Source organism: Tinamus guttatus, unplaced genomic scaffold (assembly GCF_059628265.1).
Source record: "Tinamus guttatus ecotype Peru unplaced genomic scaffold, ASM5962826v1 Tinamus_guttatus_pri_ptg000381l, whole genome shotgun sequence".
NCBI classification, from domain to species: Eukaryota; Metazoa; Chordata; class Aves; order Tinamiformes; family Tinamidae; genus Tinamus; species Tinamus guttatus.
The window spans coordinates 588,111-614,646 of NW_028288915.1; the positions used below are offsets into that span (position 1 = coordinate 588,111).

The following is a 26,536-nucleotide window of genomic DNA, read 5'->3' on the forward strand; positions in this document are numbered from 1 at the left end:
CACAAGAGAGCCAGTGTATTGGGTTTTTGGAGCACCTTCCACAGTAGCTTTTCTCCCAGAACCAGCTGCTCTGAAATCTTTCAAAAGAAAAAGCAGGAGAATGTCTCAACAGTTTTATAGCAAGTAGAAAACTGAACAGAGCTATTTAAATTGTGCAGTAATGCATTCTTGAGGCTTATAAACTTCTAATTAAAGATAATAAGATCTTTTACTTCAGCTAGATCAAGTCACTCAATGAAAGTAAAATTCAACTGTGATTCTCCTTCATCAATGTATCTGTAGACAACCCTTCAGACTGACATGTTCATCCATGCACACAAGTACTGGAGATTTCCTATGTGAAATCCACTCCACCCACACTTAGTGTTAGAAAGGACGTGTGTCATGGAAGAGCCATCTGCACAACACAACCTCAAACAGCTTTGTATGGCCATTGCCTAAGGCCTACTAAGGAAGTGCTTTTGTGTCACTTAGCAACACAAAAAAAGAAAAAATAATTCAACTACTGACAAGCAATCTAATCCTAAATTCTGTTACAGGTTTCCCAGAAAGTCTTGCATGCTTCAGTCTTTTGTTGGATGCTAACAGACCTTTCTGCCTATGGCAGCAACAGAGAAGGCTTGTCAAAATTCTTGATACCAGCAACTCAGAACCTGCAACCTCAGGCTTATTCTACCTGACTAAATCAGCAAATACCACAAATGGAGCATGCTTCAACTCTGATTTGCTTTATCCCTAGTAAGACTTCTCAAAAGCTTGAGCTCTCTGTGGTACAAGTGTTTATCCTGATAAGCTTGTTCAGACAAGAAATGTGGGTTAAGACCCCAGAAACCCTCTAATCTTGAGACTGGAGATAAAGCCTACTTCAATACTAGCAATTCTCAATCTAAGTTAAACAAATATTTAGGCTGCTAATAGAGCAAAATTATTTCACACAGCTGACAGTAGACACTAAACAGTTGCTGTGGAAAAGACAGAGGAAACCACCTTGTTTTAGCTCTCATCATAAGGAAGCCCCAAAATAATTCTCAAGCAAAAAGGACACCAATTTGCAAGACAACAAATGAATGAATTGCAGACGTGGCTGGTTTCAAGACAAGTGGGCAAAAGCACAAGTAGATTTCTGTTCTTTGAGCAGGTTTCAGATCATACAACAAAAGAAAGTTTGCAATCTGGAAATGGTGCTTCTTAGTCTTCTCTCCCTTTTCCACAGGACCACAAGGGTTTTTTGTTGTTGTTTGTTTTTTGGTTTTTTGTTTGTTTGTTTTTCTTCTCTCTCCATTTTCTTTACAGCATGAAGTTAGTACATCACCTTATTAGTTATCTGCTTTTGATGACTGTAAAATGTGCTTAGATGTCTTAAGAAAGTACTGTCAACCTTGCATTTCCTAGAAGCAGCATCTCAACCAGCAGACACTTAGTAAACATCAGTTATCCCTCTGCTCCTAAGGCCTCTAGCCTACAAATATCAGGTCTCTAGACCTAACAGACATTGCTACTAACAAAAAAAAAAAAAAAAAAAAAAGAATCTGCCACAGTGCATCAGAGCAAAAGTCTAGTTAGCCTTATACTGTTCCTGACAGTGGGCAGAAGAAGGTGCCTACAGAAGAGCATGCAAAATGAGTAAACACACAATGATACTTCTTCCAAAACATCTGTCCAGTCTTTAGCCATTTGCAATCAATCAGTCCTTATTCATCTTTTCCATAACACTCAGTTATACAAAGCCTTATCGGTCTCTCTTAAGTAGTCTTGCTTGGAACATCATCATGTTCCAGTGAACTGGTGTATTCCTTTCAGGAACAGGTTGATGCAAAAAGTTTTTAGCTGCTCAATCACTGATATTCTAGATCCTAAAGGAATGAGAACACTCTTCAAAAAAAAAAAAAAAAAAAAAAAAGGTTATTTCAGTCGAAGCCAGGATGGAGACACACCAAGAAAACATGTCTTGTCAAAGAGATTCTCCAGCTGCTTGCTGGTTTTCCAATAGCTCAGCACCATCAGAGCAGGGTGTGGATGTTGGTTTACTGTTTTACAAACAGTAACAATGTTCTTGACTGTTTCTTTTGCAGATGGACAATTGCACATTCTTTTGGTAATTTCAGAAATCCAGAGCTGTTGCAGATTAATTTTGAGTTGTATTTCTGCACTCTTCAAATTTTCATAGATAGGCATTTGTTTTTAAATTTGCAGTTAGACTGCACTTTTCTGAATTTTATGATTTATGTTCAAAGCAAGAATGAAAAATCAAGGGAAGGTAAAAAGGATTTCAATTTCACAGATTGCTTTGGTACACTGATTACAAGGTTCTTGATTAACGCAAATTCCATTAATAAAGGGAAAAAAAGCCCTGTTTTTTTTTTTAAAAAAAATGCTATGTCCACATAGAGCTATGAAGCTGAATAGCTGCTATAAATGCTCTTAGCAATAACTCTGGAAGTAAAGCATCCAAAATCCATCAGTGTATTAGATCTGCAGTTTAGTTATTTGCTAGTACAATTTAGCAGAAGTGACTTGGATGATCATCGTATTTGTAAAGTGGTTTGTAATTTAAAACTGCAAAACTTCATAAAGCTTGCTGTATGCCATTTGACAGTGAAAAACTTCAACATTATGCAGTCATTTTTTATACTTTCAAATTTCTTAAAATTTATTAATGATTTGCATTATAATTTTCAAGAAGATGCTTAAGATGCATTAAGATGTATTAAGGCAGAAAAACATTCAATTCCTTACTATTCTGCAAATATTTAGGTGCTTGAAAAGATTTGACCACAGTAGGACATGAATCCATATTATGCACTGCAAATACATTTAATTACATCATCAATATAAAACTTCTTTTCATCCAAGCAAACCCAGTTCTCCCATCAAAACAGTTTTGTATAAACACTCAGAAAAAAACCTGTAAAATTAATTGTACAGCTTATTGTATACCATCAATACATATCTCAAGTAAAATTCTGTCTTTACAGAACTGTATCAAAACATATGTGCCATTTCAATCCTCATGAAGCCATCAAAATAAAGCCTACAAGGGACTTGTGTGGTACATAGATCTTGTGGCGCTTCTCAGTTCAAGAAATAGTGAAGTTTCAACTGTTGGTCATAATCACATAACCCCAAACATATATCTGAGAATGAAAAGTAGAATTTGCAATATAAGATTCTTCAAGTTTCATGGATAATTGAAGAAATCCTAGTAATACGAAGCAACAAAAGCAAAATTTAAAGGTACAAAAAATCCCCAGAACCTACATTTCAACAGTCTGTTTCGGGGGGTAAGTGCATGAGTGGAAATGAGCACACATGCATACACATTTATGTTTTAAATGTTCATATGCATTTTTGGTGTCTTCAAGTTTAAACTACTTTGCTGTAGTATAAATGTTTCTATTTTTATGACATAAATATTTCCAAAAATATGTACTTAAAATTATTTAAGAAAACGCTTGAAACACTGCCTAATATTTTTTTCCATCCACCTTTCAGTGTTCATGAGCAACATAATAGACAAATTCTTTTTATTGGCCTTCAGTATCTTTGCTGAAGTTGCACAAATGTATTCAGAAGTTCACTTTACAATAATTAGCTGGAATTTTAAATTATTAAATTTACTTATAAATTTAGATTTATTAATGTTACCCTAAGATCTAAATTAAAGGAGCAATCTTGTCTGCTTTTGACACAACAGAAGTTTGTATTTTACCAGATGCAGGATTAGAATCAAAATCAATCCAAAATTAACACAAATCATAATACATAATAACCATAATTATTATGTAAACTAACAATGGAGGCTCAGTAAAAAGAATACAAGGCAAAGAACAGAATAGTGCATGGTGGTTTTATTGATGGCAGCAATAACAATCTGCTTCTTTCATATGTAAAAAGTATTCAGCTTCACATAACTAAGAACTTTAAAAAAGTCTCTTTTGACATGTCACCTCTGAACTTCTTCCACTCACACCAGCTTTCTTTGTTCCACCCTGTTTCTTGGTAAAAATCAGAAGTTCTTCTACAGTCCTCAGCAAGTTGGAGCTGCCAGTGAATTTCCCCTCACCCCAAGAAGATTGCTAAATGAAAAAAAAAAAAGTTACAATAAATAAGCACAAAAATTTGTGCAACATATGCTTTACTGCATTTTTTTTTCTCCAAAAGAGTAGGTATGTCTATTATTTTGTACTTACAGAGATATGAGTCTTTGAAAGATTAAATTAGAAGGTTGCACTCTAATGCAATAGATATGATTGGTGTAATACATGGAAAGAACACTTTTAGGCAATGACTCTTAACAAAAATGTGATTTCTTCAGTACTTCAGTAAAGATTTTATAGCAAATTTGACAAGGAGCAGATTAACTGTGTCACTGAGCAAAGGAAAACCCAAGAAACAAATAACGAACAAGAAATCTCAAGTCCTGTCAAGCTGCTCCAAAAGCAATGGCCCTTCAAAACATGAATTTCTGATTACTTGCTCCTCTCCTGCATTCTATCATGATCTTCTAACCCAGGAACTTTAATCTCAGGAGGTATGTTTATTGAAGTTAATTTCTAATTCTTGTATCTTTACTCTCTAGGGGAATTTCTTATTTTATATACCTGTCAAAACTAGTATTTCACTCATATCCTAAACAATCTACAATGAGGTCAAGGACTCTCAACTCGATGCTTTAAAGGGGTTCAGTTTTACTGGACTCCACAGAAAATTCAGAAAGTAAATCTTGCAGGGGAAAGGTAGTCTCAGCTCCTGGATACAGCACTACAATAGCTTTATCCTCAAAAAGATTGTAATACAGTGTTCTTAAGCAAAATTTCATGTTTTGATGTGATTCAGAGATGACCGCAAATGCCAGGGAAAGGAATACGTCATTCAGCCTTCAAAATATTCACTATAACACATTGACAGAGAGAAAAAAAAAAAGCCCCATTTCAAATTCTAGGTTAAATAAAGGATTGTTCTGACTGTAACTAGTATAGAAAACTAGCTAAGATTAAGTAAACCTCCCTCCCTATCACATCTCCTATACGGACGACATCTCCTGATTCTCAATTTCTTGCCAGATTTTTTTTTTCTGAAAAAAGATCATTGACAAATATTACATTTAACGTTGCTTTATTGACATTATTCACAACCTCAATTTAACCCCTTTGTGATATACTTTGACAAATGGTATTGGCAGTCCATTTAAATTAGGATCCCGCTAGAATCATCAAAGCAAGGTGTAAGAAAATCTACAAAGAATAACAATCTACAGATTAGTACAGTTGTTCCTTACCTGTGAACATTTAGTTCACTCTCCTTGGGACACAGGAGCTAACTATCAATCTCTCTGGATATCTGGATATCTCTCCTCTCAGCTGACCAAAGCCATAAACACTTTCCCAGGTTTACATTGTAAAATTAGAGATATACCAAAATTATCTAAAAACATGAAAAATCTTTCTGAATGTTCTCTAAATGAGGCTAATAAAATGACACTTTTTTTGAGCCAGCGAGAGTTAGTTTACAATTCAAGGCATAGGTAGAAGTGTTTTTGCTTGGTTTATAATTATCACATTTTTTAATTATCACTTAATATCTAATTATCACTTAATTACATAATTTATGTTTACTGATGGTGATGAATATACTTACTTAAAATAGAAAATCAAATGGTAAGAGCAAAAACAGTATATTACAGGGTAAAAAAAAGAACCAGGAATGAATTTTACTCCTTACATTGCTAGTACTCCCCAAACTAAGGTATTTTATTATACGATTAAACACACAAAATCTTTTGCTATTACACGTCAGAAATATCAAAAGCTGTAGAGACGCACAGCACCCACTCAGTCACATGAATGGAGGATTACAGCAATGAAAGGAACTAAGAAAAGTTGAGTAAAAATAAGCTAATAGAAAAAATAGATGCATGATGAAAATACACGGTAAATGCTCACAAGATAGACTTCACAAAGCTTTCTTTATTTAGAACAAACTTTGAAGAAACCATTTAAAATAAAGCATTTAGAAGATGCACAAGGAAGATGGATGCAGTACTTTTGATTAGTGAAAGAATTAAACTGGTTTATCTGATTGGCCTTTTAAAATTTCTAAATGTAAATATCAGAGACATTTAAATGTCTCTGTAAATATCAGAGACATCCCCTATTACTATGGGAAGACTAATTAATAGTTTCAAGTATATCCTCAAGCTTCAGAGTATAGTGTATATTGTTAGGACCTGTATCTCATCATTCAATGGCAAGGTCACCAAATCATAGATTTTAATATTGGAATTGCAAATTTTACTTTCCATGAAAAAGCATAACGATAGCAAAAATTATTTACATACATGGTTCATTAAAACTAGCGTATCAGAGCATGAACAGAGGTAGATGATCCAAATGCAGGAGGGACTGCATCCATGTGCTTCAGGGAAGAAGACAGATAGCCCAGTGTATGTAGAAAAAGAAAAATCACTGCTGCTACAAAGTGTAAAATTATCAGGTAAAAGGTTGCTTATGCACACAAGTCTCTCCATAATACATAAGAATATAGTTATTTTCCAAGGCTTTTTTTTCCCTCTCTCTCTCTCTTTCCTACAGATATATTTAGCCTCTCCCTACAGTTAGAAAATCCAGAGGGAAAAAAATGATATGCATGTCTTAGTCTACAAAAAATTGGGACCAACTGCAAAATGCATCTTCTACATAGATGCCTGCAAAGAGGGCTTTCTAAACTGAGAAGGAACAATTATGAATCTTTCACTTAAATGAGAAGACAGAGGTATCATCAATAGGTCTTGCATTTGGGCTTACAATTTATAAATAGATTGCCATTACTAAACATAGGCATACTAAACCCCCTAAACCTTACTGTTTGCTTACTGCCACTTTTTTAAAATCAGAAACAACATTCTTCTGTGAATTTTAAACAGTTTTCTATTCATATAATAACTACGGTCTCTTTTTTTTCAATATGTTCCATTACTTTCAACTCAATGTTGACAGCCCCTACTCCTGGCAAAGCTGTGGGAAGCTCTCTTACAAACATCACAAAGAATGAGGAACACTGAAATATATAACAATTCCAATGTGCTTTTCTGGAAATCTAGACCCATAAATAAAATGTGAATATCATGTATTTACCTTTTTAATTCTTATTAATCAGTTTCTAGCTCTTGGGGGTTGATAAAATTGTTGAGTAGGTCGCGTGGACCGTCTCGGCTGACCATCACCACCTCTGCGAAACTCCAGAGTTTGTTCATATGCTTCTTCATCTTCCTCCTGCAGGTAAATAGCATTGTTTTAAATTAAGAATAGGCAAATTAATTATGCATACACACATATATATGCACACATACATATATATGCACACACACAAACAGGCATGAATGAATGCATGCACAGGAACTGTTACTTCTGTGCTGATGACCACTTAGGAAAAATCAGTGACATAATGGGAACAAATGGCTCCCTTTTTCCAGCCTAGGAAAGCTAACAAAAGCAAGGTGGAGCATCTCAAAACCCAGTTCCCCAGGCAGTGGCAGAAGCTATTAAATACTTGCAAGAAAGTGTATGAAGGAGAGCAAAAATTATTTTCCAAGACTCATACAGGCAACAATCCCAAGTAGTAAGGTAACCTACATGACCTGCTAGGATAAGAGAAAAATCACCTTTGGGGAGTTGCAGAATGCGTGGAAAATTAAAGAAATAGGGAATCAAAATGCAAGCAAAAAAAAATCTGACAATCATAGAATCATAGAATCATAGAATGCTTAGGGTTGGAAGGGACCTCCAGAGATCATCTAGTCCAACCCCCCCGCATACGCAGGGACACCTAAAGCACGTGGCACAGGACTGCATCCAAGCAGGTTTTGAAGATCTCCAGAGAAGGAGACTCCACAACCTCTCTGGGCAGCCTGTTCCAGTGCTCCATACAATATATATCCTAGAAGCACATGTCTGAAACAGAAGAAGATACAAATCCGTGAAGCAAAAATATTGAAAAAAAAGTCTACAAGTAATAGTGGAAAGCACTTTTAAAATGAATTTGCTAGATGAAGCAATAATAAACATAGTCTCTGAATAATGAGAGAAGAGGAAATGTCCAAGCAATGTAATACTGCATTTACTCCAGTGTATCTTAATACCACAAAGATCAAATTAGCAGAAGTTCAGAGAAGAACAACAATTATTAAGAGTCCACAGAACATTTTATAAAGGAAGATGAAAATATCTAAATATTTTGCTTGGCTGAGAAATACTGAAAGCAAACACCAAAAAAAAAATACTGGAAGTACTGAAAGAAATACTGAAATTACTCACGTGATAAAATATTTTAAGGGGATATACATTTAAAAAAGGGAAGAATTTTTAGAGTACTATATTTTATAACAAAGAAACAGAAAAACAAAAGTTTAGGTTGACTGTCAAGGAAATGGTCCTGAATGTGAGAATACCATTGTCAAATGGTTTCTTAGGGAAGCGGCTGCAAATATCTTTACTATCCTAAAATTAGACTTCAGAGGGCAACAGATCTTGTAGTGCAGAAAATAATGAAATACTGGAAACTAACAGATCTGTTTCCATTTTTTCTCCTTCTCAATGATCATGATAATTCCTGCCTTCCGTTTCGCCCCTCCAACAGAATCCAATACTCTCTTGGTCAAACAGAGTCCATTAAATTGAACAAGAGATTCGTGGTAATGAACTGTGTATGTTGATAGATGGTGGCAGGTCCTTTTGACTTGAGTCTTCAGTCGATATAATCTGCAATTGCACACATACAGGAGAAGACTAACATGCAACTTGGTATAGTGAAAATTAGCAAAAGTCTCCAAAGAAATACTAGCTCTAGAGGCAATATGGTGCAAAAAATAACTCAAAATGCCCTTTGACTCAGAAAGTAGGAACATACAGAAACATACAGGAAATACACCAAGAACAGCTCAGGATTCATAAAAGCTTATCAACAACTCCAACATCTATGAGCTGTCTTACAGCCCACTTGCACTTAATAACCAGCAAGGGAATCACAGCCATAAAATCCTTCATTATAAGAGATAGAAAGGAAAGACCAGAATCTAATTTTCTTTCCTTTGAAAAAGTCCAGTCTTACTCAAGCAACGATTCCAGTTCAGAATCAACCTGAATGTTGATAAACACGCATTTCTAAAATAAATGTCTCACACTCCTCCTCTTCAGGCTAAGGTCTCATACTATGTATAAGACATGCCTGTGGTCAGGTAGACTCCCAGAACTCACTTCTGGAAGTGCTACATAGGATGACACTCTGCAATAACTGAAGAGAAGTGAAAACAGACTTCCATCACAGTCACATCTGAGCTAATTGCTCGAAATCCTCCAGCTTCACCGTAACCAAGTGCTGAGAAGGGTGGCATTCTGCCACAAACCTCAACGCGGGTCAGTGGTGTGTCTTTTTTACTGCATCCAGTGCTATAAAAACCTTCCCTGAGAAGTTCAGAGATACTGATTATCCAAAAGAAAGAAAGAGAGTATGAGGAAATGTTTTCTGGTAACACATTATTGACATATGACTTTCATACTAATTACAGAAAGAGTAGGAAGGCTCATGTAGCAGTATGACGTGAAAGAAAAGATTTAGTTTTTCAGCACTTGGACAACTGCTCCTATTTTATGCTAAGGCTAAAACAAACTCCCGAAATAAGCAAATGACATGGGTTAAACAGAAGCACAGCGCTGAAAGAGAGACACTCTCTAATTAGGGGAGAACTATCCTTAAGCTGCAACCATTTCCATCTCTGAAGAGATTCTGGACTTTAGTGATAACATAATAAATGTATAGAACAGCATGCAATGACACTTTCCTATATAATTAAAGTTTTAAAATGGGATAGAGATTCTAGTTTTGTTCCTACCTCTATTTTTTTTTTGAACAGAGAAGAATATTTATATCACTAACCCAGAACCTAAGGTGATAAGATTTAAGCATATGAACATGTCAACTTAATGTTGCAGTATTTAATTAACATTAGTGAAGATGTTTGAACCTGGTTAATTATAAATATTATCAAAATGAGAAAAAGCACTGTCAAGCCAAAAGTCCCTTTTGGATTTGCCTTTTCAGCTCAGTTTCTCAGTACCACAGAACTGCTTGCTATGTAAATGGTATGCTTAAATTAAAGGTAATGAATCCGTTTGTCTTTAAAAAAAAAAAAAAAAAAAAAATCCCAAGACAACATGCAGGCATATGTGTTTTGCAATCCCATTAGCCCTAACACTACCTGCACAATCATCAAATGTTGTGGCCTTTCCACTCATCAACTTTTTTAGGAGAATTTACGCTGTGACTTTCATAGGTCTAGTCCGATTTAGCATGTGAAATAATCTCCTATCACAGACAAGAAGACTTATAAAAACTATCATCTAAATTTTTAAAGCCAATTTAGATGGTTAAACAGTATAAATACATCTGTAGTTTATTCCTTGGCAAATAATATTTTTCTTCAACTGTTCAAGTTGCTTGGAGTATATTAATTATAATTAAAATTAATAATAATTAAAATTGTTTACCAAAGCTCCAATCTAAAATAGAGATTACTCTTCTCAAGAATAAATTTTTCATCTGCTAAATATTTGGATTTTTCCAAAACTAGACAACAAATTGACATCTACACATGCTTGAAAGTTTCGTAATATATACTGACATTTTCAAGAGACTATAATGAATCAAACATTGCAATTTCTTCCTGACCTTGACAGTCTTTGCTCAAAAAGATTGGAAATTAAACAGGTTACTGCATCACCTTTCACCCAAAACAAACGCAGCCGCTTCCTGAGAATAAGTAGATCAGGGTCAATTTCTGAAGCAGCAAGTCTTCCTCAAACCTCACAGAAGTTGACCCTTTAAACTTAATCAAGCCAAATTAAAATTAGAATTTGTCTTACATGTATTTGTTTTGATGCGTTTGTCTTATATGTTGAATGAACACTCCAGATACAGGCATTTCTGCTCAAGCAGTTTTCAGCTCAGGCAGTAGTGAAATGTGAAAATCAAATTCACTTTTTGGAGGCTCTGAGTGTAATAAAAATAGGCACTGCAATAAATGATAATAAAAATTATCAGCAGAACACCTTTCAACAGTTATCTACTACTCTACGTGTAGCTGCTCCCCTCCCAAACACACACACTATTACTGATCATTTTTCTTGGAAGTTTTTCCCATCTTCATGTCATGCCATCTGTTTCTCTGGTCTACTGCTTTTATCTCAAATAGGATCCAATATTCTTCAAAATAATAATTTGCCAAGCCCTATCTTTTTTTAAGCATGGCTTCTTGTTTTAAAAGTAATTCTATCTCTTCTCTTCCACCATTATTAGATCAGTGACTCTCAAGCACCACTGCTCTTCTGTTCTCCTCTTTTATTGCTACTTCATTTTATATCCTATTTGACTGTTTTTCTGGGCTCATCTCCTTTATCTCCTTTACTGTAAAATCCCCCCATTCCATGCTCAAAACTGTCTTCCCTCTTCTAGAACAGCATCCACTCCATGTAGTCAAAACTTACAATTTTTAATATTTACCTCTTTGTTTCTTCTATTCTTATGCCTAAAACAATTTTCAATCATCCACATTTTTTTCCATTATAACTGCAGTCACTTAGGTCACATACCTTGTTTTTTATTTTTTTGTTGCTTTTGACTTATTCTGAATTATTCCTTTCCTATCTGCTTATCATCTGGATTGCATTTCATAAAGCCAAGGTAGCCACAAACCTCTGTACCCTCCCACCTCCTCTCCTAGGCTATTTCCATTCTCCTTCCATTATCAATAGAAGTTTTATACTAGTGAATTACTCCAGCAAGATATATTTTTGTTATTGTCATCTCTTTAGTTTATTGTACACTATTTACCCAACATACTGGGAACAGGAATTGTGTGTTCTAGTACCTGCACGATGCCCACTTAGGGCAATGTTCCCTGCCCTTCCAACTACTAACACTTAGCACAACTGCAGGAAATCCTGAAAACTGACAGGTTGATAGGGAAGGAGAGAAAACAAAAGCAAAGCAAAGGAAATGAATAAGAAAATCATTGTAGTAACAAGTTAGAATGGTATGAGAGAGGCGGGCTGCATATCTGAATTTTTCAAGTATTTACAACTGAGATACTGAAAACAGCCGAGCTCAGACATATCCATCGCACAGTGTCTTTTTCTAGATTTCTATGAACTTCCTTTATCAAGAATTAAGTCCTCAGCATCAAGCACTTCATCTATGAATGCCTGTGACTTAAGGATTTGAAATGGTGTATGAAGTACTATCCATGAAGTACTACAACCTAAACCCTATTCCAAAAGCAGATGATTTTCTTTGAATAGGAATGAATACCAAAAAAAAAATGCATCTTGTCAGAAAAAGACAAAAATCTGATTTATAACCAAGTAGTTGTAAAGGCTTAGGGGAAAAAAGACTTTATAAATAGCCCCTAAAAATTATCATTAAGAGCTTATGAAGATCAACAAAGGCTATTATTTTAATACCCTCATATGCTGTTGAGATTTCAACTAATCTGAAAATAGAAAGTACATCTGCAGTTTTAACACAAGCGTTATATTAACAGGTTTGGATCCAACAGTGCCTGGGACCAGAGTTCAGCTGCAGTATCTGTATCATTTGCCTGGAAGAGCAGACACTGTCCTGTTACCACTGGCACAACCTCTTGGTAGGTCAAACTAGAAAAAAAAAAAAAAGTATGCATAACTGTATGTAAACCAGGATATACCTGATATACATGTTCAGAATAATAATCCATTATTTGCATATATCCTGAATTTGAAGAGCTTGTACCCCCACTGTACTTTATGAGCAGATCTTGGTGAATAAAGAGGTAATGTCAGCCCACGCTATCAATAAAAAATTAAATTGATTTCACAACTGCAGAATGCAGCTATAACACCAACAGTTAAAAAGATATTAATAAAATTAAAAATAAATTTGCAAAGCAAATGAGTATCTTACCAAAAGCTTTCTCAATAAATTCCACTTGCAAAGCTTCTTTTAGGCCATTCAAATAAAATGTTTAGTAACTTTCATGTAAGCGCAGTCCTTGAGGTGAGCCCTTGTTTGGAGTCAGACCCACAGTGCCTGGAATAACTTCTTCTGAACTTTTGAGAAAAAAGATGCATGCGGAGAGTGATCCAAATACAGTAAGTCTGAGGCTAGACATCAGAGTAGTTACATGTATTATAACTTTCATTATTGCTTGTACAATTCCAGACTTACAGTGCAAGGAATGGGTGGCGACAGTAAAGAGCAGGACAGAAGTTATGGATTACACATACAAACTTTTATTGTGGCACGTTCTGCTCAGGTATGTTTAAGATGTTGCATATTATATAGGCTTAGCAACTCCTTCAGTTTCCAGCTACAAATAAGTGGCCTTTTTCCTTTGCTGCTTAGGTGCAGAAAGCTCTGCTCCAGCCCTTCTGCTACAGGATTTCAGCTTGTTCACACACAACGAACTCTAGCAACAAGAAAGTGCAGTTTTCTGTGGGCTAGTAAGGGAGGAGCCCGGTAGCCTGTGCAAGGAGGGCCCTGCAGAGGAGTGTGTGGTCAGGAGACATGGGGCAAAAAAGAAACAGGGCAACAATAGCCTAAGACATTTCTATTCCTGAAATGGAAAAGAAACGGCTGTTTTATCAGTTAAAGCTTCACTCACATACTCAAGGCATGACAAACTTGCTGGATGCACTAGAAAGAGTATTCCGTCCTCGCAAAATTAACTTCTGTCATGGGCATTTCAACTCCATTTCCTCATCCTGATTTTGTGCCTGTTTCATGCTGCCTGGTATTTCAGCAACAGGCACCTCCTGCTGTTAGAACCCCGAGTGGGATCTTGGTTTTCTGGCTCAATTCTTTTCCTAAGTCTCCCTTTTTCTGCATAGTCAGCCACTGCTGATCTCCCAGAGTACTCAAAGCTTTGATTTTTTTGATTTTTGTAAAAGTAGACTATGAGATTCCCCTGCTGTGTCAAAAAAGGCCACTCAAAACTCATCCCACAAACAGACTAAAACCATACTGAAAAAATCAATTTTCCCATAAAAAGGGCAAAACTTAATCTTTTAAATTGCACTATATTACATAATATACAAGAAGCTAAAATGAGAAACACTGAAGAGGAGGATAACTATTTTTGTTATTTAAAGGTGTTATTTACCTCAGTTTATTTACTTACTAGAAATTAAGTTACATATCCGATACTTGAAAGAAAACATGTAGGTTAAAGTACCTAGAATTTCCCTTAAACTTTTAATAAGGTTTTATCTGAACACTTAATTGCAAAAAAAAAATAGTTTTTGCTCTTAATAAATGCTTAAGTTATATCAACCTAGAGTAAAATTAGGGCATAATTTTAGAAATGACTGTCAAATGAGGTGCAAACATTACAAGCAGAAACATCACTAATGTAATTTTTTTTCCGGGATCTAAGATCTAGAGAAGTACTGGATTTGTAGGAACAATGTTTTTTGAAGTGTCTATCACAGAATAATTCAGCATATTCTTTCTTGATCAGTTTTCTCTGCAAATTATGCATATTATTTAAAATAACAGTTTCGCTTTCAGAGTACTCTTACCGTGCCTTTCTCTAGTGTGGACACAGATTTTTTTCATTGCACACAACATGGCTACATTAGAAGGGGCCTATAAATTGCATATTCATACCGATTTCTGAGCTAAGATGTGAGTAAGCGGGACAAATGTGATTCGGGGTTATCACAGAATGGTTGAGATCACAGAAGGCACCTCTAGAGATCATCTAGTCCAACCCCCTTGCTCCAGCAAGGACACCTAGAGCAGGTGGCACAGGGTCACATCCAGACGAGTTTTGAAGATCTCCAGAGAAGGAGACTTCACAGCCTCTCTCAGCAGTCTGTTCCAGTGCTCTGTCACCCTTGCAGTAAGGAAGTTCTTCCTCACATGGAGATGGAACTTCCTGTGTTTCAACTTGCATCCATTACGCCTTGTCCTATCACTAGCCACCACCAAGAAGAGTTTGGCCCCATCCTCCCTACATTCACCCCTCAGGTACATGTTGATCAGATCTCCTCTCAATCTTCTCTTCTCTAGGCTAAACAGGCCTAGCTCACTAAGTCTTTCTTATCTCCACAGACTGGTGTAGTATCAACCCCTCACTGCTGTCAACAGGCACTGAGAAAGTGCAGCAGCCTAAGTTGTGAGAAAAACAGCCAAGCCTTACTCAGTTTCTAACAATTCTACAGTTACAATTTCTAACAGATTCTTTCAGGACAATATTCATTCTGAGCACACTTATTTTTGTGAGGCAAGAAACCCTCAATGAGCAAATGACAGACGACTTGAAGATTCTTCAGGAAGATTAAGGAACATTAAATAGATTGATGGACAAGAGGGAAAATCATATTCTGAAATGTGAGATTGGTAAAAGCAACAACGACAGTTTACTTGGAATCACACATTTGCTCTGTGGCAAATAAAAAATAAACGTAGGAATCTTCCTGTAAGGTTTGTCCTTGTGATACAAACACTCCCTGATGCAAGTTTCATAATGCTCCCAATACAGAAACATCATGAACTTTAAGTCTTATGTAAATACAAATTTAAGTTATTCATACCGTATACCAAAACCATAGGTTATGTTAACTTCTTAACATAAGAGTTCTAGCTTCGGTTCACAAAAGCTTCTTTATACTGAGCAATACAAATATCAAACTACAAATATTAATAGCTTTATATCTAATAGCATCTAAAAGAAAAATTGAAACACTGAAGTGAGAACTAAAGAAAAGCATATTCATCCAACAGTCAGATTTTTCTTAATTTAGCAAGAAAACCACAAACTGGAAATGGAGATACTTTTTTCACAAAATACTTTACAAACCTAAAGACATGAAACCAATAACAGTAACCACTATAAGCAGGAGTTATGACAGCAAGTGTGTCAGTTTTTAAAATCAGACGCTGGGTTGATCTCTCCCTGGTACATAAACACACACCTTCCATACTCCTTTTTGGCAAGTAAACAGAAAACTGTAGGCAGAAAACTCAGAATGAGGAAAGCACTACGGAATAGCATGAAATAGTCTATGTTTTGCTGTTAGGGCAGAAGCTGAATATCAACAGTTAAATAAAAGGAGGAGATCAAGGAGTTTTGGTGATGTTGCAGGTAAAGGAATTCCATGCACACACACTTGGCTGTGCCTAAATTTTCCATATATATCCCCAATATCAACAGCAAACTGAAGTTCATATACACAGTAAGCGTGTATATGATTATACTTATGAATGCCTAACTACACAAAAACAAATCTTGGGGTTAAAAAACAGCAAAAAAAAAAAAAAAAAAAAAAAGAGATGCACACAATAATTATAAACACACAAAAACGTCCCACATGCTAAATTAAAAAAAAAAAAAAAAAAAAAAAAAAGCTTACAGATGGTGCAGGGGCATATCCATAGCAATTAAAAAGGCAAAAAAAAAAAAAAAGTCCTAAAAAGCCCTAAAAGATTAAACTACCCATGCAATGATTCTAAACAACACTCTCCCCTCCTCCAAAATCTTACCTTGAAAGTCGTAGCCCTCTATTATATAAATGCTGAACATTTAAATTTTAAAAGTAAAGCAGCTGTATTTTCACCAACTTTCAAATTACTTTTTAACTGGTATTAAAAAAATGTAATAAACAGGCTATGTCATCCTGCAAGTTCTACGACAGGATCAAAAACTACAGTGGGCAAAATATTCTCTTTATAAACATTACCCAACTGCTACAAGATATAAGAAGAAAGTTCTAAACCTGGTCTGGAACACATCTGCCGTGCCTACGTGTAATTAGTCACTGGGTTAGGACCAAAGCTAAGAACTTCTCAGTCTGCACAAGAAGCAAAGCACTGCGTAATGAAAATCCCGAAAAACCAAAGTTTACTCACGTTTGTAGCACCGCCCTTCCCTCCTTGGTGAAGCTCGCCCACTGATACGGTGCTAGGAAGTCCTTCGTTTCAGGTCTAGACATCAATGTTTGCTCAGTAGCTCCCCTGCTTTCCCTGGCCTGGGGCTTGCCACGTAAAACCAGGGGTTCTCGCACTGGGGACCCAGCTCCTCACCTAGGGCAGTGATGATGAAGCCCTGGGGCCTGTGAGGCCATTTGTTAGGGCGGCCACCGCGACGGCCTCAGGCAGAGGCCCGGCCTTGCGCGGCAGCGACGCTGGGCCCCAGGCAGCACTGACAACCCCAGCAACCCCAGCCACGTCAGGCAGAGCCAGGATGAGAGCAGAGGCAACAGACTGAAATAAAGGGTAGGAGAGGGCAGCAAGAGAGACAAGCAGAACCTCCTCGCTGCTGGGGAGAGGAGTCATTAGGTGAGCGGGGAGAAGCAGTGAGACCAGGATGGGCCAAGAGGGACAGGAAGGACAGACGGCAACCCCTCTAAATCCACATCCAGGATCTTGCAAAATGTCTCATTTGGCCACAGTACTCAAACAGGTTCATCACCACTGTCCTAGAGAAAGTACCCTGAGGAAGGCTCCGCGAGGAAAGGACCAAACATTACTGCACTAGCAAAACTCTCCCGCTTTCATTTTCTCCTACACGTCACTTGGCCCATAGTAGATGTCCTACAAGAGCAAAGATAAAGTAGGGAAGGAAAGGAAGTACTCAGGATGACAGAAAATGAGATCAACATGGGGAGAAAATAAAAAAGATAGGATGCTGTAAAATAGCTATACAAACCTTTTTGATCATTTCAGCAAGAAACTACTATTTTTATACCTATTGCAATGAAGCTACGTGAAAAAAGTTCAAAGATTCCAAGCAAGAAGTCAGGAATTACATTTCTAACCAGGTCTTACTAGAAAATATTTAGATTATAGGGTAATGAGGAAAAAATAAATATAAGAAACTGATAATTGTACTTCCTATCCATAGGAGAATCTGAAATCATCATTCGGAGCAATTATAGTATTCTCTTATATCTCCTGCATGATAGCATATCCAAGTTAGAAGGTCCTACACTCAGTATGTGCAAATAGATACTAAATGCATGAAAAATGAAAGAAAAAAAAATACATAGCCATCAAAAATTATTGCTCAACTGGCTCTTACTCTTAGATAAAGGATTACTTCACTTTGGCAAAGAGTTCTTGAACATCACACTTGTTTTTTAAAAAGAATATGGAATTAATCTGAACATCTTTGACATTCTGCTTTTTTCTCTCTCAATAAATTATAATTCATTCAATTTTTGGCAGATGTTTAAAGTATAGATGTTTATTACAGTAATACTATGCATTTCTAACCCTAAACAACATTTCTGAAAGAATTATGTTCAGTAAAAATGTAAATGTCTTCCTCCCACATATATACTTAAAAATCGTTTTATAGGACTACGGTTAGTGTATTTGTGTATTACTGTAAAATTACAGTAAAATCACTGTACTGTAATTATTGTAAAATATACTTTTGCATGATTACAGTAAAATATACTTTTGAGAAAATACAATGAAAAAAGGTTTAATTCAGGCTGACCTTATACAACCACTGTTTTTTTTTTTTTTAAACTATTTAAGTTGGAACTGGAAGGAAGATAGAATTTTATTGTTCACTTAACACATTATGATATAGTTAAAGACTCAGCATTCTGTAACTGAAAAATGTAATGTACATGTTTTTTAATTAACAGCAGAAGAATATGTTGTTCATTATTAATAGTATGCCATACATATCCAGGGCCCAATATTACAAGGATCTGACTATTTTTAAACTTTAGAATATATGAAGAGATATTTGATCCTTTTCAAAACTGGACTTAGAATTAGAGGCCTAGGAGGTTATTTCAACCTAGGTTTGAACATACAACAACTATATCATCAATTAGGTATATGTATCAACTATATATATATATATATCATTTAAATATCTTTCTATATCTATTTGTCCTGGAATCTCAGTAGAAGGTGGTTGAAGAAAGCAATAAGGAGATCTAGTGGATATGGAGATATGGAGAACACTCCATATCCAACAGTCACCCCTGCAAACTTTATAATAATGACTGAACTAAGACATCCTTCTTCCATGTATATGTAAGGTTTTTCTTGGTTCAGGTACAAAGAGCTGCCACGCTGTCTGCCAGTATGTCGAGAAACAAGTAATAGCATATTTATTAGCTTTTGCAAAGTATTTTTTCATACAGGAAGCAAGAGCTACCCACATTCTTAATTGTGCTGGGTTTTTTTGCTACACCTTATAATGCTTAAACATTATCAACAAAACTATATCCTCTTCTAGTGCATGCTAGAAGCGGGAAGGGGGGATGAACAGACACACAGCAACATAGGCTTTTCCCTGGCATTACTATTAGGAAACATATTGCCTCCCTGTATTTGGGCCACTACAAGACTGGGGTCCAAAGCAGAGCTATAAAAGAAGTGAAATTACTAGCCAAAATATGCTTTATTGTAAAAGGCTCCAAGAGCACCATCTAGTTAATTTAGCAAAAAAGTTAATGGCTGTCCTGATCACAGGCTCTAGATTGATGAAGTTTTTTACAGGACTCTAGCATCTAGCAGCTGAAACTTAAATAGCAAAAAAAGACAAAATTTAATTATACTAGATAAACTTCAGTGCATCTTTTCCATATGTAATGCACCTATTCAATGTGTGCCAATTTCCCATAAGAGGGGATAACATCTAGAATCAAATACACACACTCCGCTAGAAATAAGGTTTGACATAACACCTCTTCTACCACACCAGCTCAGTCTCATGTCTTTCTTCCCAAGAAGACAATTTTTAAGAATATTATATCAGATCCTCTAATTTCCTCTTTAAAGAAATCTTTTGAATTAACCCATTAATAATCGAATAAAGTCAGAAAACTGACATGTAGAAAAGACTAGGAAATCTGAAGAGAAATGGATATGTCAAGTATAGTCCAGATATTTTTAAATGTCAGACTTCGTTGGCATGTTTTGAAGTTAAAAGAAAAAAACCACAGTGTCTAAAATAGGACAAACTTGTGTTCAGCCTCAAAAAATGTTGTACAGAGTAATCTGAATATAAAACCCCTCCAAAAATCTCACAAAATGAGAATCTCAAGGACTCTTATCTAATGTCAGCTGGATCAAAAACAATACTTAAAACAGGTTAAGGCACAGTGCATCAAAAGGAGTCCCTATGGTGCAGGCACCAATGAACCGCCTGACATGGAACACAATTACTTTCAGTACCAAAACTGAGCAAACAGAGAGAGAGCGAGAGAGAGCGAGAGAGAGAGCGAGAGAGAGAGAGAGAGAGAGAAAAGGAAGGAAATCAGTGTAATGCTTCAAGTATCATTTTTTAACCGTCTCAACTGCTCCCAATGATTACAAATCACAAGAAGAATGTGCTCTTAATCTGACCTTAATTACTGGCAGTAGCTTGTAATGCTATTTTATAGTCTGATGAATATGAAATGCTTGAGTGGAAAACTAAAACACATTCTGCAATGCTTGATACGCATTTGCCTAATGGTACAAGCAAAAAATTGAAAGCTCTTGTTTTATAGCAACAGCAAATTACTTCCTCTCAACTGAAGTTTGCCCACTTTGACTTTATTAAAAAGTAAAATGTGTTACCTTCACCACCTTCAAGGGTCAGTTACTACAGCTCTGTTAAGGGCCAGAAGTTTTTGGAGAAGTATTAACTTAAGAAAATAACTTGTGATCATCTGTGTCTCTTCCAAACTAAAATCTCAAAAATATGTAGTTTCTCAGAGAATAGAGGTACTAAAAAAAAAAAAAAAAAGTATTTACTAGTGGTTTAGCAGGATAAATGTTTTTCTACAACATTTGTGTCTAACTCTTGCCTCTTGAAAGCAGATAGAAGCAAAAAAGAAAATAATTTTCCTGACAGAAACGACAAGACATAACCTGAAGGTTGATTCCATGTATATGGAATGTATGAAAATGCTCTTCAGAAGTGGTGAAATTTAAGGAGACATTTCCAGTTAGTTTAAAAATCTTTGGCAAAAAATGGAGGGGGGGAGGGAAGCCTAGGAGAAACTATAAAAGACCAATACCTTTTAGTCTTAGTTTAAGATGACAGTGGCAACAAAAATCACCCTATTTATGCAAAATGAGATCTCAAAGCACATCCCTGTAAAATAAGATCCCAAATCTAAAGAGTTTTAAAAGAAGATGACAAGTCATTTGTATAAACCAAGGCTACCCTAGCAAATATTTGATTAAGAACAAAGTAATGAATAAATACATGCAACCATTCAGAAGGAAAGGTAGTCCAAACTATTGAAAAAGAAAACAAACAAACAAAAAACAAGAACAACAAACCACCCACAGTCTTCATGTAGTCAATGAATAATTAAGAACTATACAATGCTTCTTAATGGAGATTCTCCTAATGGTATGGAAGCCAAAAAAGTGAAAACATTTAACAGTCTGATGCAGCTATTTATGAATAGTTTTGATACAGTAGTCTTAAAACTGGTTATGGAGACTGCAAACTTTAACAGCCCAATTCTGGTATACTCAATAATGACAGATGCTAGATAAATCATTTCTCTCTTGGTTGAATCTCTTACCTACTTCATCTACATGACTACTCATGAAGACTTCTTTCTTGACCGAAAATACAAAAAAAAAAAAAAAAAAAAAAAAAAAAAAAAAAAAAAGAGTATGGTGTCATACTAAGAACACCTAGGGCAAAGAGCTGGAGTAGCCACCAAAAATGGCACCTAAGTCCTTCAAAATATTTGTCTATTGCAAATCAAGACTCTGGAATTGTGTTCAATTTTATTTTTATTTTTATTTTTTTTAAGAGAAGTCAACACCTGGAGAGGCTTGTATGGCTTTGTGACATTATTTGTGCTCTCAACAGCTTTGCAAACAAAATGTCTGCTGGCATATATTAACTGTAGTTCAAGACACTGCTCCTCTCTGACTCCTGCCTCATTGGAGGGTCCAAAATAAATGAGTCGCAAAGTGCATTAGGTTGTGGAAGAACTACAAGTATAGATATGTTGATAATAATTTCTTATCTCTTTAGAAAAATATAGTGCAAGATATGGGAAGAGAAGATTAAACTACAGACATCATTTGTAACTTGCTTTTTTTTTTTTCCTTCTTTAAAAGTAATATAAGGAAAGAGCTCGTATGAATTCACCTCTAGCTCACCCTGAGAGGAACCACAGATATTTATGTAGTTGGTAAAAGAACAATGTTTAATTTCCCTCAGACGTTAATAGAAAACACAGAAGTATAAACATAAGTGCAATCTGAGGAACAAAACCTACCAAATGATTAAGGAAAAACAGAATAGAAAAAAAATGAATAATGTTTTGGGAGAAAAAAAAATCACAGGATAAGCACTTAAGCTACACTTTTTCATAATTTATTAAGGAAAAAAAAGACTCCTACGGCTCAGAGAATAAAATAAAGACTTATAAGTTTTTAAAGTATTATCTCGCCTTTATTTAATCTTTTCCACACAACAGACTATTAAGTGAGTCAGGAAGGCCCTTAAAGTTCCACGCTTTTCAGTTGTTAGTACAATCTTACATCTTTTACAAGGAGAACAAGCAGTTTATTTCTACAATGGCTTTTTGCCAAAATTTTTGCTGGGACTATAATACTTTCATTCAGTGACCACCGCTACATATAAGGAAACAGAAGGATATAGGTTTGTAATCTTACATACAGGAGGCTCAAAGAACTATAAAAGTTTGGAATCTAAACATAATTTTATTATTAAAAATATTTACGAATCGCATAACTAATACATATTGTACAATTGCTAAGTCAAAAGAAAAAAAAATAGTGTTCTTACATATATGGGTATTGCACACAATTATTAAAAAAGATCTCCTCCAGCTGCTTGATTTATCTTGCATGAAACACACCTTTATATTCTACATTTCCAGGAGTGTGAAAGATAAATAGGAGCATGGAGGGGGTTTAAAATCCACAAGGACCCAGGGCAACAGACACTATGTAATTAATTATTAAGGAATCTTAAGATCATCTAGCTAGGTTTTTTTCCATTAAGTTGGAAAGCAGAACACAAAAAAGTGTGTTGGATAAAACAGTTAGGGACTACCTAAAAATTAGGCTGTATGTATACACACACACAAACACACACACATGCATGTAAATCAAGCCACTAAAGCTTTTTCTAACATTAACATTATTTCAAAAAGGACTCTGAAAAACAGGCAATATTGGGACATCAGATTTCACAAATAGCATATTTCTTTGTTACTAACAAGTCTTTGAGATGGCTAAGAAACCATGTTATGTGGAAGAACTGAAAGAAAATCAGCAGAACACTTCTATAAAACAAGGTCATTGTTGCTGATAATATGGATTAGCAGAAGAGATACTTTTGAATGCAGTTTATAAATTTGATGTTTTTTCCCATAAGGAGTAAATATCACAAAATTACAAACATCTTATGACCAAGAATTAGAAAGTAAGCAGCATGAGAACTTCATTAGCATTGTGTGCTATCTATATTTCTATATTGACATGATTAGAAAAGTGATCAACGATGTTCAGCTTAAAAGAGAACCCTGAGTATCAGAGCATGACTCCAGTGAGTGAGCAGGTAACCTGCAAATGCACAGTGAGACCTAGAATTAGCATCTGAATACAGCAAAGTGAAGAACAAGGTGCAACTTTATCCTGCCAAAATCCTGTACTTGCAACAAAACAGTAAAACTTTGGAAAGAAACCATAAAACTTTTGTTTACCATGAAATCGTTGGGTGGCATTTAATCCTGCATGACTATAATTCTCCATCCAAACTTAGTTGTCTGACTTCAAGTTATTAATTTAGGTTCTCTTAAGAATGAGTGGAGAGAAAAGGCACTTTGAAAAGGGTAGCCTTAATCTCAGAATACTCTGAGAAGTCCCATAAAAATGCTTATTTCTCCCCAAGAACAACAAAGGAACCTCAAAGACTAGATTAGGATGCAACATCATGTTATGACTATGCTAGGTCAGTGGCAGAACCTTCCCTCCACACATTGCCCCTCCACTTTATGTCAGCTTTAATAAACTAACCCTGAAGAAAACCATTAAACTCATCCTGGCTGCGTGATTGAATGATCCAACATGGAAGAAAGGGGCAAAGAAGAACATGGGTCAGAGATGAGCTGAAAAGGCATGGAGAAGGAGCATGGCTTCAGGTTAGCAGCTGTTTAAGGCAAGTTCTTAGACTGTGAAGACTAACTTCCAGTTGAAGAAATGCTACTTCTTATGAATATTGCCAAAAATGCAAAGGAAAAGCTGGTTTTTAACCCAGAAGCACAGGTCAAAAGAAGAGCAACCATCCTATAGATGGAAGGCTGGCATCTCACAACTCAGCTGGTAGGATGGGGGTAAAATAAATAAATAAAAAATGATTTTTCTGTGAGAACAGTATATATCAGCAGGGAAGAATTTCAGATGCCTTTTGAACTACAAAAGAGAGGCCATAAGGGCACCTAAGAGCTACAGGCAGCAATCAAGGTTAAAGACCACTAGCAGGAAACAGTACTTGACAGTTCAGCCTCTGCAGCAGTACTAACATGGCTATGTGACCTATAGGTAGAAAATGAAAATAAGCACAGTCAACTCATCATTAAGAAAGGAAATCAATATACAAATATGATTCCTTTTTGTGCAGCCTTTATAGTAAAAAATAAGCAGCAAAGTGTGTATTCCTATTAAAAAAAAAAGAAAAGAGTAATGCTATTTCCATGACATTCACAAAGCCTTTTAAAATTCAGCTTTTATAAGGCAAATACATTCCAAAACTGGTAAAGTAACTTTTAAGTTCTAACCTCCACCATAATGTTTGGCAAAGAAGAAATAATTGAAACAAGAAAAAATAATGATACAAAATAAAATAATGATACAGACAGATGTCTATTTTTAGCCATACATACACATATAGTAAAAACCTTCAGAATATAAATTTAAAAGGTTGTTTTCTGATTTTTCTGATCTTTACAGAACAAAATACATACATGAACGTACACAAAACAGAAATCATAAGAGTCACTTTGTATTTAATAGAGTAAGCACAACTTTTAGAGAGAAAATATGAATAAAACATTTTATCTGACAGATCAGTGTTCATTTTCAAATGATACAATTTCAATTTATTATACATGAAAAATACCACATAATACTACATTTTTATCATCAGTAAGAAATTTCATATGGATAGCTAAAAGTCAGGAAAGTTTTTTTTGTGTATTGGCTTTTTAAGTATTTTTTGTCACACTTTTTAAAGTAGCACTGTGCACTAATAGCACTAATTTGTGAAGTATTACATGTTTTGTATTGAATATGTAGTTTATATCTTTGTATGCAATTTGTCACATACCCACGTGTCTGCATGAACGGGCCTGATGTTGCTGAGAAGCACCTCTTCGTAATTTCCATAATCACAGAATTTGACAACTGCAGTTGTCCCAGAAGAATGGAGAGCTTCAATTTCTGCCCGGTAGAACTTAAAAGAGAAATTTTCAGAGGTCACAAAATACTACCTGAAAGACTACAAACAGTTTTTTTTCCTTTTTACATAAACTTTTACTCTCGTTGTCAGTATTTGAATTTGAGTAAGATATCTGTATACCAGAACTTCACATCAGTTTTAAACGTCCCATAACTGCACGGTCATAGCATAATAAAAATTGTGGGTTAACAATGAATTTACAATAATCATGGAGATTTTATGCAACTTAGGAATTTAGAATTTAAAAGGCCTTTTGGCATTTGTTTGAAAAATAAAACTGTTGCATAGGGAGAACTTTTTTAAAAAATACATACCTAACCAGCACTCACTTATACATATACTCTTGTATATTACGTGTGATATTTTATTCTAACATATGGCATTGCCATACTAAAAAATGAACTAAAACAAAATATAAAATGCTGTGCCATCAAAAAGTTTTCCTTCATCAATTCCAAACTTGACTTCAACATTTATCCAAACAATAAAAAGTAAATCAGAACATATCCAATCACTTTTTAATTTTGCTGAACGCAGCAGTTAAACTCAGTATTTTTATCATCCAATTACAAAACTGTTCTAGATAGGAGCAGCAGCATAATCTAGGCTATGCCATCTTGCTGTGGTAATACTACTCAAATACAACTCAATAATGACTACTCAAAACAATTCTAAAAAAAAAAAAAACTTGAAACAATGAATGTTCTGCAGATCAGTTAAAATGAGGTAAGCCCAGCCATATTTTGCAGATTTCGTATTTTCACACTGATCAATCTACCCCAAATGTATATTCATATTTTTAAGAGTCAACCGATTCCATGTGCCTGTTCTCTCTATCACAAGAGCTTTCTTCATGCTTTTTTTGCATGCTTTACTATCTTAGTCAAACAAGCAAATTGAAAATAACAGTGTTCAGGTATGACCATCTACTTCCAGAAGGAGGAAAAAAAAAAAAGAAGAAGAAAAAGACGGCAGAAAATGCTGGGAATAAAACCTATTCAAAGAATAAAAAACATATTTAAGGTAGTTCTCATC

The 26,536-nt window shown here is 35.3% G+C and overlaps 1 protein-coding gene across 1 annotated transcript in view; it reads right to left on the reverse strand.

The window, feature by feature from the left end:
* Positions 1 to 7,135: 7,135 nt before the first annotated feature.
* Positions 7,136 to 26,536, reverse strand: part of TDRD3 (tudor domain containing 3) — a 93,874-nt gene continuing 74,473 nt past the window's right edge. The window contains exons 12-13 of the mRNA XM_088530533.1: positions 25,370 to 25,495; positions 7,136 to 7,271 (exon numbers count right to left, since the gene is read on the reverse strand). Of these exons, the coding sequence (XP_088386659.1) occupies positions 7,152 to 7,271; positions 25,370 to 25,495 (246 nt within the window). The 3' untranslated portion in view covers positions 7,136 to 7,151. The remainder of the gene's footprint in view (positions 7,272 to 25,369; positions 25,496 to 26,536) is intronic.